General features: G+C 44.7%; 6 protein-coding genes across 6 annotated transcripts; 3 read left to right on the top strand and 3 right to left on the bottom strand.

The window, feature by feature from the left end:
- Positions 1-177: 177 nt before the first annotated feature.
- PAAG_07349 (glycyl-tRNA synthetase) lies at positions 178-2,226 on the bottom strand (the record flags this gene model as incomplete). The annotated part of the gene is made up of 2 exons (XM_002790766.2): positions 178-561; positions 643-2,226. The coding sequence occupies 2 exons, from the start codon at positions 2,224-2,226 to the stop codon at positions 178-180; spliced, it is 1,968 nt and encodes a 655-aa protein (XP_002790812.1).
- Positions 2,227-2,754: 528 nt separating this feature from the next.
- On the top strand, positions 2,755-4,068 carry PAAG_07348 (brix domain-containing protein; the record flags this gene model as incomplete). The annotated part of the gene is made up of 1 exon (XM_002790765.2): positions 2,755-4,068. The coding sequence occupies one exon, from the start codon at positions 2,755-2,757 to the stop codon at positions 4,066-4,068; it is 1,314 nt and encodes a 437-aa protein (XP_002790811.1).
- A 1,567-nt stretch (positions 4,069-5,635) lies between these two features.
- Positions 5,636-6,682, top strand: PAAG_07347 (phytanoyl-CoA dioxygenase family protein; the record flags this gene model as incomplete). The annotated part of the gene is made up of 1 exon (XM_002790764.2): positions 5,636-6,682. The coding sequence occupies one exon, from the start codon at positions 5,636-5,638 to the stop codon at positions 6,680-6,682; it is 1,047 nt and encodes a 348-aa protein (XP_002790810.1).
- A 479-nt stretch (positions 6,683-7,161) lies between these two features.
- Positions 7,162-8,448, bottom strand: PAAG_07346 (hypothetical protein; the record flags this gene model as incomplete). Its single annotated transcript, XM_002790763.1, has 2 exons — positions 7,162-8,071; positions 8,243-8,448. The coding sequence occupies 2 exons, from the start codon at positions 8,446-8,448 to the stop codon at positions 7,162-7,164; spliced, it is 1,116 nt and encodes a 371-aa protein (XP_002790809.1).
- A 980-nt stretch (positions 8,449-9,428) lies between these two features.
- On the bottom strand, positions 9,429-9,681 carry PAAG_07345 (hypothetical protein; the record flags this gene model as incomplete). The annotated part of the gene is made up of 2 exons (XM_002790762.2): positions 9,429-9,557; positions 9,628-9,681. The coding sequence occupies 2 exons, from the start codon at positions 9,679-9,681 to the stop codon at positions 9,429-9,431; spliced, it is 183 nt and encodes a 60-aa protein (XP_002790808.2).
- A 4,424-nt stretch (positions 9,682-14,105) lies between these two features.
- Positions 14,106-14,948, top strand: PAAG_07343 (hypothetical protein; the record flags this gene model as incomplete). The annotated part of the gene is made up of 1 exon (XM_002790760.1): positions 14,106-14,948. The coding sequence occupies one exon, from the start codon at positions 14,106-14,108 to the stop codon at positions 14,946-14,948; it is 843 nt and encodes a 280-aa protein (XP_002790806.1).
- Between the last annotated feature and the right edge of the window lie 3,528 nt (positions 14,949-18,476).

Genomic DNA, 18,476 nt, shown 5'->3' with positions numbered 1-18,476 from the left:
TAGGGGTATGTATCTCTTGTTATCATACGGAGTACGGGGAAAAGATATATTTGATTGTCTTTATTTTATTCTTCCATGAGTAGAACAACCCCATCATATTGACTCTACGTATGCCTGTTTTTCCGTACAAAACTAACAGATCTATCTAAGCTTTATATTGTGGTATTTCCCCTTCAACTACTCAACATCCTGCGAAACAAACTCGGGAAGACGCTTCTTGATATCCTCCCACGTCTCCTCTCCGTCCACCAACGACTTGACAGCTTTGCAGATCTCCTCCTCACTGGCACGAACTTGCTTCGTGGTGTCGCGCTCACGGAGGGTGAAGGTGTTGTCCTTCACCGATTGAAAGTCAACGGTAATACCGAATGGGGTTCCGAGTTCGTCGTTTCGCGCATATCGCTTGCCGATACTGGCCGACGAATCATCCACCCGGTTGGACACACCAAGACGGCGGAGCTTGAGAGTGAGGCGGTGAACAAGTGGTTGGAATGATGGGTTATTGGAGAGCGGAACCAGGAGGACCTTAGTTGGGGCTACGATTGGTGGGAATGAAAGTACCTATTAAATTGAGATTTGTCAGACATGTACCAAGATCGCGTGTTATTACTGAATGAGAAAAGATGAGAATAAAAGACTTACACCTCGCGCTTCGTCGTCGGGCCTCGACCAGTAGACGTGCTCCATTAAACAAGCAAGAATTCTGCCAATGCCAAACGAGGGCTCGATGACGTTGGGAGTGTATTCCCGGATATTCTCAACCCGCGTCCGTTTCTCGATGTTAATGATGTCCTTCTCCAGTTCCACTTTGCCAGATCTCACACCATCCACGTCAATCTCGATTTTGCCATTTTCTTTAAGGTCCAGCGATAGTTTTGCCCGGAGATCTTGAGAGAGTGCATTAACTGCGGCCTCTACCGCCTTGCTATCCTTCCTGAAGCGGGGGCCAAACTTCTTCTTATCCAAGTCTATCTGCCATTCTTCAATTCGCAGTGGCTCCGAGCGCGTCTCCCGTACAAAGAGAGGAGCACCAGTTTTATTTTTGTGTACGGTCAAATCATATGCACTTCTGTCGGCACAGCCAACACACTCAATCCAGCCATATGTGGTAAAGAGCTCTGCATCCCAGCAGTCCTTTGCGTAGTGGGCCATTTCATTTTGCATATGTTGGCGCATCCGGATCTTGGATTCATCAATACCGATTTTTAGAAGGAAGAGTTGAATACGTGCGAGAAAGTAGCCCAAGGTTTCATTGTCCACAATCTTATCAGCCACGGCTTTGCCAATGGTCATTCTCTCCACCTTGGTGCTGCCGGAAAGTTGGACTTCCCGATCTAAGAACGAGAGTTCCATATCTTGAACTTCGTGGAAACGGGGGTGCTTTTTGCCGTTGTCTGGATCCACGAAATGCTCAATCTCAGCCATTAGAAACTCACGTACTCGCAGGAGCCCAGAACGTGGAGAGATCTCATTCCGGAAAGACTTTCCAATCGAAGCAGATGCAAACGGCATTGACTGCTGGTTAAATTCCAGGAGCTTTTGGAAGGAAAGGAACTGCCCTTGCGCTGTTTCCGGTCTGAGATATCCAGGCAAACCGCCACTAGGGCCAATCGATGTTTGGAACATCAGATTAAACGAGACTGGAGGTAGAACATCTCCGCCAGTAACGGGATTCTTGATTTCATATTTGGTGATGAGCTGCCCAAGTTCCTCGCCGTTGAAGTTGTCAATTTTGGCCAAGACTTCCTCATACTCTTTAACCAGAGCATCATCCAACTTGACAGCTTTGGTCTCCTTAGTCTTCTTCTTTCGCTTTGTCTCCTCCTCGTCAACCTCCACTTTTTGGCCGCGCGCCTCCTTGTCTCCTCTCAACCGCGTTTCAAGCACCTCCTCTACCAAGTGGTCGGCTCGAAAAATCTCCCCGGTCTTGGGGTCTTTGCACATCCAATCAGCGAATTTATCAACGTGCCCACTTGTTTTTAGAACGTCATGCGGAGTCAACATTGTGCAGTCGACTTCTAACATGTCCTCTTCTAAAACAAAGTGTTTTCTCCAAAGATCAACGACATTGGCCTGGAGTGCGCAACCCGGGGGGCCATAGTCATAAAGGCCAGATACCCCGCCATAGATTTCAAAGGAGGGCGTGTAAAAGAGCCGTCGACGGAGGAGGGAGTCTAGATTAGCACGGTCGAGGGGTTGGCCGGTTTTAGTACTACTTGTAGCCATTTTGGCTTTATTTGGCCTGTTTGGAAGCTTGAATCGTAGCGGTGTTGAGCTGCAGGAGAAAAGTCTTGCTTGGAGAGCGTGGGCTCGTAAAGCTCGTGAAAAGAGTAGAATGGGAGAATGACGCATAAACAATGCGACTATGGACAAATTGCGAGGCTAGAGGGAGAAAATAGCCGAGAGCGAAAGACAGGCAAGAGGAAGGTAAGAAGGGGGCCCAAAAGATGTATAGAGAGAGAGAAAAGGAAGAAAAGGATTGTTTGGCCGTTGTTGATCAAATGCGATGCGATGATATTTTTTTATGTTACATAACTTCTGAGGTTTTGTTGGAGACACAAGCTAAAGATAATGGGGTCGGGGAAAAATTCTTCCGGGCTGAGATTTTCCATGTCAACTCAAAAAATTATTAGCTATCAAAAGAAACTAAAAAGAAACAAATACAAAAGCGGAGCAGCATATGAAAGATATATCGCAACATAGTTATATTTCTGATGACAATTGGGATTGTCCTGGCATCTAGCACTCACAAAGATGCCGTCGATGAAGTCAAAGCTTCTTCCGTCTGGAGGGATGGAGTTCAAACCAGCCAACAAGGACAAACGAAAAATCCTACATATCAAGCGGAAGAAGGTCAAGGACGCCCAGTCCCGTGCAGAACGATTCGCAAGGAAGAAGGAAGAGGCTAAGGATCCAAAGCTCAAGGCAGAGCGGTTACGACGGAATATACCCCTAACGCTAGAGAGAAAACGGGTGTGGGATGATGTGGACAGCGATGTCGAGGACGGCCTGGGAATGAGCTTCGATGTGGAGAGGATTAAACGACACAAGATGGAAGAGGAGGCATGGCGGGAGAAGATTGATGAAATCAATGCTACAAGTGGTAATGAGGAAAAGAGTGGCGAAGGCGAAGAAGGAGATGAACACGGAGACAACCATGAGGTGGATAGCATGATCGCATCCGATAGTGATGAGGATGAAGATTCAGAGGAAAACGATCGGATTCAAAAGTCAAATCGCACGCGAAAATCAAAACTACCCTCCGCAACAGAGCGGGCAACAAGTCCTACGCAGTCTACTAGAAGCACAAACCTCGATCTCGCGCCTGACGCTCTGGCCGCCAAATTCCCTACACTATTCACCAAAGAACTCCCTCCAGCTCCGAAAATCCTAATCACCACCTCTATCAACTCTACTTTACATGACCAAGCCCAGCTCCTCACCGATTTGTTTCCTAATAGCGTCTACATCCGCCGTTCCGCCCATAAATACGCACATAAATACTCCGTGAGAGAAATATCCAAATTTGCCTCGAACCGGAATTTCACAGCGCTGGTAGTCGTGGAGGAAGACCAAAAGCGCGTATCGGGTATGACGATAGTTCATCTGCCCGTGGGACCGACTTTCCACTTCAGCGTCAGCAACTGGGTCGAAGGCAAGAAGCTACCCGGACACGGGAATTCCACAGGCCACTGGCCCGAGTTGATCTTGAATAATTTCCGGACCCCTCTTGGAATGTTGGCGGCACATCTATTCCGCACTCTTTTCCCAGCACAACCCGAGCTAGTAGGGCGGCAGGTGGTGACGCTGCACAATCAACGAGATTACATATTCGTGCGAAGGCACCGATATGTGTTTCGTGAGAAGAGGGAGACGGAGAAAAGCGTGGTGGGCGCTGATGGGAAGGAGATGAAGGGTGTGGAGGGGATTAGGACTGGGTTGCAAGAACTGGGTCCGCGATTTACGCTAAAGCTGAGGAGAGTTGACAAGGGGATACAGCGCGCGAGTGGACAAGAGTGGGAGTGGAAGGGTGGAATGGAGAAACAGCGGACGAAGTTTCAGCTGTAGCCTGTCCTGTCAGAGTATACCCTTTCTTGGATCCTTCTCTGAGCTTGCTAGCTACGTTATTTCTTATTCTTTCTTGGGCATTACTTGATGAATCTGATGAACATGGAGGGATATATATCCCAATTTCTCTCCTGGTCTTGTGCAATTTTCATAATTTCTGGCTGCATGCTATGTCTTATTAATCCCCTGGGCATTTAATATTAGTGAGCAGAAGTTCCCCTGGCCTCTGTTAGTTTAATTTGCACTGTCGGCCTAGCCCTGGGATGCGTATCACAAGATGAAGTTCTGCGAGAAACCCATATCAATTCTATCCACCTAGAACATCGTACCAGAGCGAGTATTTTCGCGGGTCTACGTTGGTGAACCCGGAGGAACTGCTCTTCGATCACATATTGGTGCCAACCATAATTACAATACCTCTAGCTCATCATGAAGTTCCCTGCCTCACGTCATGAACCAGAAGATCGATCCCAAGGTAAATTGTTCACTAATCGGACCAGCGCCGCCGTAAGTTCCACTGCCGTGGTTTCGTCCCACTCTTCCGGCGCGTACATATGGATATAGCCAACGTCCAAGGCTCGATTTTGAGGTCAAGGTCAAAATCAACCATCCGTGAGTTGCTGCATCCGCTGAAGGACTGGACGCGGTTTGTAAGTCATCGACATACGTTCGAACAGTGTGCTGCACTTGAAAAGCTGCATGTAGATGATATGGGGAGCAAGGAAGAAGGAATGAGCCATCTTTAATCTTTATAATTGTATGTATATAGTTTATAATTATGGCACTGCATCGAGGAGTTCGAAGATGGTCTGTTCTGGCGAACATGGTCACCACACCGGTTATAGAGACACCTTGGCAGCAATATCTTCAGTAATAAATAAGAAGTAAAACAGAATGGCCTCCAACACCCCATGGATAACGGGTGGAGCCTTCATGAGGCACAAGGAGTTGTTGAATAAGGGGATTCAGAGCAGCAACTCCTTTTATAGACCAACCTTGACACCATATTGACTGATAGCTACAGTTGTCTATGCATAGAGCGAAGATGATGAGACTGCACGGAATGCGATGCAATTTACCGTAGTCAGTCAGTTATTTACACGATAGTTAGTTAGTTACATAGTTACAACTTACAGTGGCCAGTGATGTCGGAGAAAGTTCTTCATACGCTGAGGATCGAAACTCTCTCCCTCGAAGAAGAATGCAAAGTGTCGATTAGAGAGGCTTCATGTATCCCCCACTCCGACAGTCTGGTAAGTTAACTAGCTAGTTGCAGTTGATGTGCGGTTAAAGATCCATTGATCCACGGAACTGTAACTAATCAACTTACTGGATAACTGGAATTGCGGGGACAGCGCGAAACTTAATGACTCCATCAGACCCCGCCCCTTTTCTGCTGTGATTACATATATTTTATATTTAGGGTCGATTCTCGTCGGCTGAGGGGAAGGCCACAACATGTAACTATCTCTTCTGATTTGACTAAACCCCCCAAACGTCATGGTTACTGCACAATAACTAACCAGAGACCCGCTCTCAAACATAGAAGAGAAACTTATAGACTTCCATGACACCACCTCCAGACCCCACCCCACACCTCACCTCTCTTCAGCGCGATGGCTTTGTCGTAATCCCCGAGCTTCTCTCCCAGTCTCAGCTCAAGGCATTGCGCGCCGCCGCCTCGCACGCTGCCGACCTGGGCCGCAGCGGGAAATGGCCGCATATCCGCACAGTCCCAAAGCAATTCCCGCCATGGCCCTCAACCCCCCCACCAGCCCAAGAGGGTGGAATCTGGGGAGTGCAGCATCTCATGCACCCCGAAATGCCTGGGCGCGATGAATTCGCGAAGCTCTATTTTTCTCCGCGTGTGCTCGAGATCGTAGAGGAATTGGTCGGCGTCAAAAAGACCAAACCCGGATCAAAAGCGGAATCACCACAGGAAGAAGAGCAAGAACAAGAACCACTAACCATGGAACTCCTCAACCTGCTCATTTCCCCCACATATGTCCCATTCGCCCTGCGCTGGCATCGCGATGAAATACCCACTCCACCCACGCTCAGCGCTGAGGATGAGCTGGCTGCCCTTATGCAGAAGTCCCCGCCTGATCGCCCGGCGTCGCATGCCCAGTACAATATCCCCCTGTACGACGATGCGTCACTCATTGTCGTTCCGGGGTCGCATCGACGGGCGCGCAAGCAGGTAGAGCGCGAGGCAGATCCCTATGAGGATAATCTACCCTGTCAGATGGTGGTGGAATTGCGGCCGGGGGACGCGGTGTTCTACGATAGTAATATTTGGCATAGAGGAGTGTATGATGGTGTTGACCCGGATGTTAAGGGGGAAGATGGGGTGGTGCAGGGGCTGAGATTGACCATTCATGGAAGTGTAGGGCTGGCGGTTGGCAGTGGCGATGGTATTGGGGGGGAAGAAGGGAAGAAGGCGAATGCCAGAGCCAAGGTGGTCTTGCAGCATGGGGTAGGGTTTTGGGTTAATAGAGAGGATGCCTCGTTTAATGGGTTGGATGCTGATGTTAAAAGGAGGGCAGAGAGGATGCGGAAGAGGCTTATTGAGATGGGAAGTGGAGAGGGGATTGGGTATGCCCTTGAAGGATAGGAGGAAGTGGTTATGTTTAAGGCGTGAATTTGATACTCTAGTATGATTCTATAGCGAACGGATATAGTTAATGAATGAATGAGCTTATAAATATTTCTCTGTGTTTCCAGTGCTCTCGGGATGAATCACATGGCGCTCTTGTGTACATTTATTTCGCTCATCGATGTTAGACAAGAACATAGTCTTCTCATATTTCAAGCAAGAAAAAGGAAATTCAGGCCTCAGAAATACCACCAAACCCTCTTGCCGAAGTCTAATAATGAAGGTGCCAATAAAAAAGGTCAAATCCCCTTCTCTCTTGGTCCGTAACCACCACAACGTATGAAAACAAAAAATGAAAGCGTGGAAATAGTCTGCCAATTCGAGGTCCAAAAATATTCGCGGGCGAAAGTACAACACAACGTCAGAAAATCGTAAGATAGAAAAAGGAGAAAAACCGTAGTGCTTATCATAAATCGTTGTTATCGGTTTAAACCGAGTCACTGTTTGGGTTTATTGGCCGTAACCACCCTCACAACGCCCTTCGCGCCCTCAGCTCCTCCCATCACAATCTCCATCTTCACCTTGTCACAAAGATCCCTCACCCCCTCCGGCGTCCACCCCACGTACTTGGTCAATGACCGCATACTCATTGCCTCCAGCCCTTCCAGCAACACGATGAGCACCATCTTCCCCAGCGTATTACCCCTAGGATCCCCCTCACGCCAGGTCCCAATCGGCACCTCAATATTATGCGTCCGGATCTGAACAAACCCCGCCGCTGCTAGCGCGGACACACGCAGATGTTTCAGATCGCACGGGTAGCCCGCTACATCCGCCGCGGAGCGAATGGCAGATATGAATATGCTCAGATACGAATTGGCAGGTGCGTTGTGTGCGTTCAGTAAACCGGAGGTAAAATCTACATCGGTGACCTCAATGCTGCCACCAGGTTCCAGATTCTGAAAGGCCTTGCGGTACAGGGCGGGCCAGTCCGCGATCCCCCCGGATAAGCCACGTATGTGGATGAAGTGGAATGGTTGGTGGTAACCCCATTCGCCGCACTCGACGTTGTCGATTTGGAAGAAGACGTTGGGCGGCGCGATGGAGACGGTGTCTGAGTCGAAGACGGAGATGTCGACAGAGAGGATCTCGGCGTCGGGGTAGAGTTCGCCCATAGCGAGCGCCCAGTCGCCGGTTCCCGTGCCGATGTCGAAGACGCGGGCTGTTTCTGGGGGTAGTGTTGTTTTTGTGAGTTCGCCGTCGTAGATTATTAAGTAGATTTGGTGCTCTATTGTTAGTCTAGTTTGCTCAGCTTCGTCGTTTGGCATAAAATAGGTTTCGTTGCAGTAGCGGCGGCCATTTTCGAGGATGTCTTCAATTATATGTTCGGAGAGGGATTTGGAAGATCTGTGACGTAGTTCGAGGTGTAAGTGGGCATGTCAATTCCCATAGGGGGGTAAAATACGTATCGCAAGGGCAATCCCCGATGTGTGTGGGCACGGACAAATAAGATATGTAAAGACGTAGAATGGGGCGGCGACGTTCAATGACATAAGAAAATATAGGGGATAGACGAACGATAATGAGTGTGAATGCGGTGTATACGGATCTGTTGACACAGCAATCGTAGTGCCATTTAGCTGGTCTGAAAGATAGCAGTCGTTATGTGGCATTGGCTCGCCTTCAGCTGTCTGGGCATCCATGTTCTCCTCCTGCACCTCCATGTTGGAACCGTTGTCCTTGAGGAGTGGCTTAATGTTCGGAAGTGAGATGTCTTCGTCCATGACATGACTGTATGGATCAGGGTTGTTGGTGCAGGGCGCAGTGGGATGGGATTTTGGAGATCAATCGAAGGTATCGTGGAAACTGCGTATTCAGGACATCTAGAACTTTTCATGTCATTGATACCCCTTATTTAGAAGTTCAGGTGATGTGTCCTTTTTTAATTGCAGCCGATTTATAGAAATAAAATAAAGTAAAACGAAAAATTATAGAAGAGATATACAACAAAACGGGATTGCAATTCAGATGCAAGCCCATAAAATAAAAATAACGGTCACAACAATTGACCCGGCTATTATTTTCATACCGCCATATCCGTACATGGAATTGTATTTTTAAGATCATGTAACAAAAGCCTTGCAAGGTTGACCGAGGCAATCGATAGAGATAAAAACGAGACATTAAGTGTCAATGGAATTATCCATTGCCTCTATGGTTCCATGATGAGAAAGTGAAATATAAGGCACACGGTGGTAGAAGGCCAAAGGGGAAATAAACTACAACGGCGAGAATGTGAAAGGAGTTAGAAAACATACCCCTTAGAGTGATATCGAGAAATCCTGTGTGATGTTTCGCCTCTCAATAATAGCGTTTGGGCTGCCCGACCTTCCAACCCTTCTGTGTTAATTGTTGCAATGGCACACGGACCCGATATCCTAGGATACGCAGAAGATTGCCAGCCGGAACTAATATATTGGGGAATGGGTTTCTCTTTGATAATCGCCGATGTCAAAATAACGGGTAATAGGCTTATGGTTCAAGATATGTTGAACGACCAACAAACCCTCAACCGAATAAGGCTATCAAGCCATGAGCGTTCCAGGAATATTGATCTTGTTCTCCAAAAGGAGCCGCCGCAGAATTAACCTATTGTAGTTTATACCTAGGTAGCAAAGAAACTCTTTTTTTTTTCTCCAAGGTTTTCTCGCAGTGTCTTTGTTGTGCGCTGCTGTTATATCGGTCCTTTGTGAAGCTTCTCTTTCTACCGCGAAAGGGGAGATGGAAGAGCTTGTTGAAAGCGTGTCGTTTGTTGCCCAGCTTGTCCAGTTGATAGCGAGAAGGTAAAACAGTCTAGGGAAGATAGAGTGATCAGCGTTGGTTTCCCGGCCTTCTAGCTTTAATATCAGCGCGATGGGGAGTTTGATTGTGCAGAGAATCAAATAGATTGTTGTTGAACGGACGTCGGAAATCACAAAATTGTAGACGGGGGCTAGGGACTGGGAGATATTCGGCATTTATGATTCCCCCTCTTAGGAATCTTTTGGCCATATTTGTTTTTCATTTAGTTCTTTGACTTTTCTTTTGCCTTTTCTTAGTTTCTCCACATCTCAAGCCAAACGTATTCCGTTGGCTACCTAAGTATGGAGGCACCTGGCGAGCTCTTAGTGGGAGGGGAAACCCCATACTATCCCATCACCACCCCAGTCAACAACGGAGAACGAATTGCTAGAAGCAAGAGGACAGAAAAAGAAAGCAATCTCAGCTGCGGGACACGACATTTATTGGCCAATGCATGACACAATTCGCCCGGTCCAATTATCGTCTTCGAAAGTGAGAGGATGTGAAATAAAATTTCGAGGTAAAAGTCATCATTTACAGCTGAAACTCAAGTTCCCAATTCTTCAAGTGCGCGATATCCATCCCGTGGCCCATATACCTGGGTCATTCGTCCTGGCATTGAACCTGGGCTACAAGGCCGACTAGAACCAGTCAACGACGTTTGTCGTCACGCATTAGTTTAAGCATCAACAGCTCGGATCCAGAAGGCCTTGTTAACCCAACGAAAGCATGTAGCTTTCAGCTCTAAGTAATCGATGCTTGAGCCAGTCCGTTATATAACTAATGAAACTTGCGGGCAATCTCTCTTTTCCTGGTTGAGCCAATGATTGCCTGGAGCATTACATTGCATGGAAGATCCAGTAGTTAGCGAGATGTCATAGGGTCCGGGGGAATGGACATGCAGGAACCTGTCCCAGGCTTGATGATGCCGTGGCATCGTAATTTATCGAGGGCCGCCCGAAGTAATGCTACCAATGGCATGGGGGTCGAGGATGCTTTAACTTCACCTAATCGTGCGCTAATAATTAACCGTCTTGGAAGCCAGGAAGTCTGAATTGTCCCTGTTTACGCTTTCACCCAATCCACATGTCAGTTTATTTCTTTTTAAATTTTGACCAACATTCCGAAGTTAGTTCGACGTTAGGACGTTAGGACCCTTTACGATCCTTTTTTTAGATCAATTCGTTTCACCCTCGTCCTACTTCCGGATGTTCAACGCCCGGCAGGAAGAGTTTCTTTTGAAGAAGAGGGCCAGTCAGTAATCATGACGGCTGTTATTTGTGTCTTTAATGCTTCACCTGGCATCAAAGCTAAAAAGGGTTAGCTTTATACCTTTTGGTATAAGGGCCCATTTATTCCTGTGATGGTTCCGGAACACGGCCGGGAAGATCGCGAGGTTCCAGCAAATTCAACAACCAGAAGTGAAGAAAGATTTCGAAGATCTCACGCCCCGTAGCTTGGACCAGATCCACTGTGATTCACGTGTAAATCCTTCCAACCAACGAATTGAAATTGGTCATAGATGAGAGAATCGTCGTAGAATAGGGAGAGGCTTATCCGAGGTAACGATTTAACTCCGATGTGACTAAGTTGCCCCATGCCCTGACTCCCAGCCCTAACCCTGAGCCCTAACAACATCGATACGTAAACAACCTTGGAACTTTTTAACTACTTCGAATAACCTCAAGAAGATATAATATCACCTTCCATCCTCGAAAACACTTATTTGGAATCCGCATCGGTAGCTGGAGTCTACAAGATGGGCCTTGCAGGACGCTTATTGAAGAAGCAGAATGAAACCCAATTCGCCATTTTCTCAGCGTTTTCAGGTGGGATGGGACCAGTCAGCAGGTCGCCCTTGTTAAGACCAGCTAATCACTTTCGGCATAATGGCTAACCCAGACTGGTGTTTGGGCGGGACTGTGGCTCTCTCACTCGAACAAACACCAGTGCATGTGCTATTTGTACCGTACATGGGGACATCCATATGCAATACAGGCAGGCTATGCAGCATCACCTATTACTATTGGGACATATGAAATCTTGGAATGTCCCATCCCCTGTTCCCCATTATTGTTCTCAGCCCAGAGTCATCGGAATACTGGGGATTTCTTCATGCATTCTCTGGTTCCCAGTAGGCCGGAAACGCCGGGATCTGTTGCCACGTCAAATCACGCTACAGTTTGTTGCCTTTCAGGTTTCCTGGGGGCACTTCGGAGTATGAGAAGATTAGCTGGAGACTGTCCATTGGTTAGTGCAATATTGTTCTGTGTTTCTAGTCATAAACCTGATGTACAGCGGTTTCATTTTTTGATTCTGCGGACAACTTGCGAACCGGACTAGATTCCTCCCGCGGCTGACAAACCTGCCGTTGTTAACCATTTTGTCGGTGCCATATCCAGGCCAGAATGAAATTTTCGAATGGGTCATGGAAGTATATGCTTCCGGTCACGTCCGTTGGCATTTGACGATGGGCGAATCATCCTTAGACATGGGGCTTGCAAGTTGGTAGCGTCCAGACTCCCAGTGATCCGTTAACTCTGGAATATCCAGTGCCATGGAGAAGGGCGGACCTTTGAGGCATACTTTAACCCTCTAACCCCTGAGTGAGATTCACGAAAGAAATGATGACGGCAGATCCAACACCTACAGTCACTCTTATAACCAATTTAATCCCCACCCTAGGGCATAGTTCTTGACTCGGAGCACTCCGTTTCGAGATGATTACGAACGACCTAGCGAAGGGAAGGAGTGTTGATTTACCGATGGTTTCAGCATGAACTTCCTTGCAGTATGAGCATTTTTAAGATGCTGCCAGGTGATACGATATGTCCTGCATGACACCGGTGGCATGTTTCCCTCCCCGTTTCGTGTCTCTCACATTTGTTGATTATTCACCGTCCTTCCCAGAATCCCAAGTCCCGAAAAAACTAAAGAAAAGAAGGAAAAATGTCCAGTGAAGATCTAGACTTTCTGATCTTCGAGAACACCTGCCTCACCCCACCGCACACAGCAATGCGCCAAACTGACCAGTCTCACTTTTCTCTCTCAGTCATCAACTCTTTCTCAACCAATGCATGTCCTCATACATTAGATCTGCATTTGCGTAATTACGACTAGTGATAGTTTTAGGCCGGTGTGGAATGAGCAGAATATCGTGCGCCTACGTCTCGAGGATGATACAGAGGCTACCCAACCAGCTTTCTTGTCCGGTCGTTGGGAAAAAATCGACCCTGGAGACAAACGGGAAGGGAATGGAAATAAAGACTAAGAGAGGAGGGAAAGAAGAAGGCTTCAATGCAGTCCGAGGGCCCACTGATGAAGTCACTGGGTCTGAAGTTTTGCTTGGTATGTTGGTATGATTGAACCACTGTATGTTGGGGGAGCAGGGTCCATTGTGAAGAAGCCTTTCTGGAATAACATTCCAGATAGGTCAGCGAAAGAGTAGAATGAGGTATCAACTGTCCATTGAACTCTCCTGAACCAGGTGAGATTAAAGATGTAAGACACACTGAATAATTAACAAGATATGTTCATTATAACATCCTTATTTTCCCCATGTGATGTCCCAGTGGATGTCCCTCAAATTGAAATTTTGCACTCTCTAATAACCACACATGTATACAATGTTTTCCCAAAAACCAAATCTTTGGGAAAAAGGAGGCCCTTAGATACCAGAACTCCTTGCCTTCACTTGCATGCATGTGTGACAGTCATATTCATGATCGCATTTATGAAATATCTGATCAATCCAATTTCAGCTTCAAAAGTTGGCAGAGACAAAGGAAATTGTTCAATATCAGGGAGACGTGCGCAGATAATAAACCGCACTTGAATATGCAAATGTATGTTAACTAGGGACGTAGGGAAAATATCAAATATCACCATAACAGCGTGAGAACCCTCTTCCATGATTTTCGCGACTCTCTCGTCCGAGATCACTCCATGCTCCCTTTAATGCCACCGGAAGCGCATTCGCTTAGCAAAGGAGAAAAAGAAAAACCTGTCTGAAATGAACACCCGAGCCTTTGTATGGTGATGTCTCTAGCAGGAGTCCCAGCTGTATACGCCTGTCTTTCGGTGCTGGGCTTCACAAGTTTTTCGCAATTTTCGGAGGCTAGGTGCAGAGGAGGAATTGCGAAAATCATTAACAGGCTTCCTTCGGTCATTTTGGCGTATTCCAAAGCCGCTGCTGTTCCATTTGAGGCTGTCAATGCAGTTGGCGGATATAGTGCGGAATCTTGAATGATCAGGTAACTAGTTCTACGGACTGTATCTAAGTGGATAGTGAAATCAGTGATAACATTGAATTTTAAAGCCACATCTAGAGACTCCGTAAGATCAACGTGAAATCAAGAGAAATGCCCAGAAGGAATATCATTCTGTGTTCGAATGCCCGATCTATTGGCAGAGACTTGCCCCGTCAAAACAGAAACCGGAGGAGGGCTGATGAGAGCTGACGAACCCCTTACATAATCGCATTCTGACCTCAACCCCCCACACTTCTATAGAAAGAGTTAATTTAAATGCATGAAGTTGGAAAACGGTCGAGCAACTTATCATGATCGATTAAACTAACCCATTCCACTCTGAACCACCAATGTCCCCCACCCCTCCCCTCTTCCTCGCCTCAATAGGCAACCCACCTCCGCGATGGCATAAAACCCTCCATTCCGCAGGCCATATCCTCCTCCGCATACTTTCCCAACACTTAAAAGCCCCTTTACAGCCAGTATCCCCGTACTCAATTCCTTCCCACCCGCCACCGCGAGACTATCCAGGACCCTACACTGCCGGCGCCAAGCTTCCCAACACCGACACGCATTTGACTCTTTGGCAGTCGCCGACACTGATGAATGTATCTGGTCCTACATTAGTGAGGACATACGAGAAGTGGTGCGCACGGAGAGGGGGGAGGGGGCCAATCGTTGGAGCTGTTGCAAACGCCAGCGCAAACGCCAGCGCAAATATAACCAACCCAGACCGCCAGAAGGACAACGCGAGAGACGAATCAAATCCCATCCCCCTAAATCTCATCCTTCTCCATGACGACCTCGAGCTAAGTCCTGGAAAACTCTCTGTGCGGCGCGGGGGTGCCTCCCTCTCCGCCCGCGGTCATAATGGCATCAAGAGCGTAGTGAATAGTCTTGTGAAGGCCGGCATGCTTGCTTCGACGCGCGGGGCGGGGAAGAAGAAGGGAGCAGGTGTTGGGATGGGTGGCATATTGGGTGCAGGTTTAAGTGCAAGTGCAGTTGACCCCACCCGCTTCCAGTTGACGAGGATTGGGGTGGGGATTGGGCGGCCGGCGAGTCGCGAGCCAGCGGATGTCGCGGAGTATGTGCTGGGAAGAATGCCGGATCGGCAGGTGGAAGTGACGGAAGGGCTTGTGGGCAAATTGGTGGAAATATTGGAGAAGGAGGCGGAGATGATTAGGGGACGTTGAGAGGGGATGTTGAGAAGTAGTTTCTACGCTATGTATAGAAATTTTGTTTATATATTATGATGGTTACTGGATTTTTACTCTTCAATTCTTCTGTTCTCATATTTTTGGTGTTACCTGGTTGGATATGGATGAGGTTTCGTTTCTTTCAGATGACATTTTCTAGATCAGCACCACTATGGTTCAGCGGAAGATACCCATAGAAATTATTAACGGATTAAAGGCGCAGGGAAGGAAATTATATCATGGTTTGGTCTTTCAACTTGTGATTATGTCTTCATGCATTATTTTACATGAAACTGCTGAAAATAGATGAGAAATTGAGTTAATTTTATGTCTGTGATCTAATCATTTAAAGCAAGAATTCTAAATCGAGTAATCAGCATGTTAATTCATATCTGAAGATTTCAATATTCATAGTTTGAAATATCATTCTTATTCTTTCAAATTGATGGTGTGTCTTTAACCATGCTCTGAAACATCTAGTTATTAATTGTTAATTAATCATATCTCTGCTGAATCTTATTAAACGCTGCTTCAGTACTATGTTGAATATTTTTCATGATATATTATATTATAGGCTCAAAGAAGTTGATATTACATATCATTCTATGAAGTAAAGGCATTTTTATGATACTTAGACACACAAAAACATGATTAATCTGCGTAGTTAATAATTTTTTTTAAAAAAAAAAGGGAATGAAGAATTAAGCAACCAGTTAGTGAAAGATTATATGATTAAACAGAATAAAGAGACTCAATGATAAGTCTTCAGAATCAACATTAAGACATGAGATGTTGATAAAATTAAGTATTTATCATATCAGCAAGAATATCACTGTAGATTTTGAAATGCTTTTAATGAATTCAACCATTTCTTTTTAATTAAAGTTGGAAAAGATTCAGCTGTCTGTCATAAAGAAGTTATTATCATTTCAACTTTTCCATTCCTCATCTCACACCCAAATCTCGCACCCAAATAGAAGACGAAAATCGAAGAAACTTAACTCCGTTGCCAAATGATTATTATATATGTTGCCACATACCAGAAATCCTTCCGGTTGCAACCAAAAATTTACTACCCTACCCGTCAACTGTGAAGGATAGATTGCTTGATTGATTATGTAGCGATTGCTAGCTACGCGAAAGTTATATACAGTGTGGATTACATAAGAAGGTGGATAGACCTGACACTCCCACTCACCAATGTAACTGTATATGAGATTACATACAAAAAATAGCCTGTAGCTAGGTATCAGTACATAATTTGACTGGAAAACCCATACTGTTGAAAAATCAGTCATTTCCTTCATATAATCATTTCCACCTGCTTACTGTGTCTTCTAATATCTGTCATCATAGGATGTATCTAGTCACTTCAAGCAGCTTGATCAGCCTGTCTGCTGTGTTCTCAGCAGATGAGACATAATCAATTGAGATCTCATTCTTGTGGACAAGATCTTAAAGAGTATGAAAGCAGACCTTTATATGCTTAGATCAGTGTGAAATAGCTTCACTTTTGACTAGTTCAATCACTGATTTATTATCTGCCTGAATCATATACATCAGTTTATTAGCTGGTGATTTGATCAGACTGTCATTATCATCAAAATTATTGAGTTAGGATAACATAAAGCTGGCATCCTCCAGCAATTCCCAGAAGCAGACAAGCTCATAAGCAGTCTCTAAGAATGTGATATAGTTGACCTCAATAAATGATTTCAAAACACCTGTCTGCTTGCTACTTCACTAAGCAATGAGACTCTCTGCTATAAAAATGACATATCTGATGATGAAGCAGGAATCCAGATCATGGCTCACTCAACCAGCATCAGTGAACACCACAGGTTTTATATCTATATCTTTTTGGTAAGACACATCTATATCAGATGTGCCTTGTAGATATTTAAGAATTCACTTGAATGCCACTCAATTCTTTGAGATAGAGCAGGAGCTGAATCTTTCTAAGAAGTCAGCAGCAAAGTTTATATCAGAATATGTATTGACAGTGAGATATTGTAAAGAGTCAATCTCTGATTGATAGAAATATAATGTAAATTCCACTGTATAAGTAATTGATTCTTCATTATTATTTATAAAATCAATATTCTCCTCCATAGAGAAGGATGATAAGTGATAGTCATTCATTGAGAATTCCTTAAGCAGGTTCTTTATGAACAGTGACTAAGACAGTAATAATAATTTAGTATTTCAATCAATTTTCATATTTAAATATCAGTTCAATTTGCTCACATTCTTGATCTTATAATTAGTAGTGATCTGGGCTTTTGTCTATTCAATATCTGATATATTTAAACTGTATAGATGAACATCATCTACATAGATGATTATATAGACTTTACAGATATCATTTATGAAAAAATTAATATCATAAGAACTGACACAGAAGCCTGTTTTCAATAGTATTTTTCACAGCTTCTCATATCATAATAGTGCTGCTTGCTTCAGGTCATATAGTTTCTATATCAATTCACATATCAGATCATCACATCTCTTACAGAACCTGGCAGGTTAGTGTATATATATATGTTCATTGGCAGGAAGCTGGGCATTTAAAAATACTGTAACCATGTCAATCTGCAGAATATATCATTCTCAAAATATTAAGATTGTCATAAGTGCTCAAGAGGTAGAGACTGATACAACTGATAAAAATATCTTTAAATAATTGATACTCTTTTTTTGATAATTGTTGCAGACTACTCAGTGAATCTTATATCATTTGATTCTACCTGTATTATTAATCTTTTTATCAAACACTTATTGACTACATAGAATTATCATATCTGAGGTCCTTTTAACTAGTCACCATGCATCAATTTGCTTGAGGCAGTTAATCTCCTTAACACAGGCATAGAAGTAATATTTTCAATCTATAGATGCCTGAGCCTAAGTGAGATTCTTTGAAACTAACAAGTCAGTGATCTCAGAGCCTGCAGAGACATCAGTCAAATTGTTAGTAAAATCTCTCACTGAGGTCTTTTTCACTAAAGTAATATTCTCAGTGAGTATTGAAGAATTCTCTATCTCAAAAGCAGACTCTAAGAGAGCAGTAATATTCTGCATCAAAAATGTTAAAATTCATACAGTAATCTCATAGTCTATTCATTAATTATTTATAGAGTGTAGAAATACTGAAGAAGCAGATAAAAACTTCTTATTTATTATAAAATTATCTATTGATAAATTATATTGAGTGAAGAGGATTGCAACTGCAGCTACACAGATGATGAAAGACAGATTTTTGATATCTTACTCAAACAGGGCCAGAGAATCCACCAAATGAAGATCTTCTTGAAATATCACATCTTTCAACATGTATAGGTGATCATTAGAAGGATTAACTAATCTATAATTAGTAAAACCATCATAGTCTGTAAATATAAGCTCCTATGATCACAAGGCCATTTTCATATTCAGCTTGAATACTATTTTTAAATAAGTTTTGCACTTTCATCAGCAAATTCTGTATGTAGAGGACAGGGCTCTGAGCCAAGCTTCATATGAGAT

This window comes from Paracoccidioides lutzii (assembly GCF_000150705.2).
Source record: "Paracoccidioides lutzii Pb01 unplaced genomic scaffold supercont2.23, whole genome shotgun sequence".
In the NCBI taxonomy this organism is placed as follows: Eukaryota; Fungi; Ascomycota; class Eurotiomycetes; order Onygenales; family Ajellomycetaceae; genus Paracoccidioides; species Paracoccidioides lutzii.
This window is presented reverse-complemented; position numbering and strand designations above follow the sequence as displayed.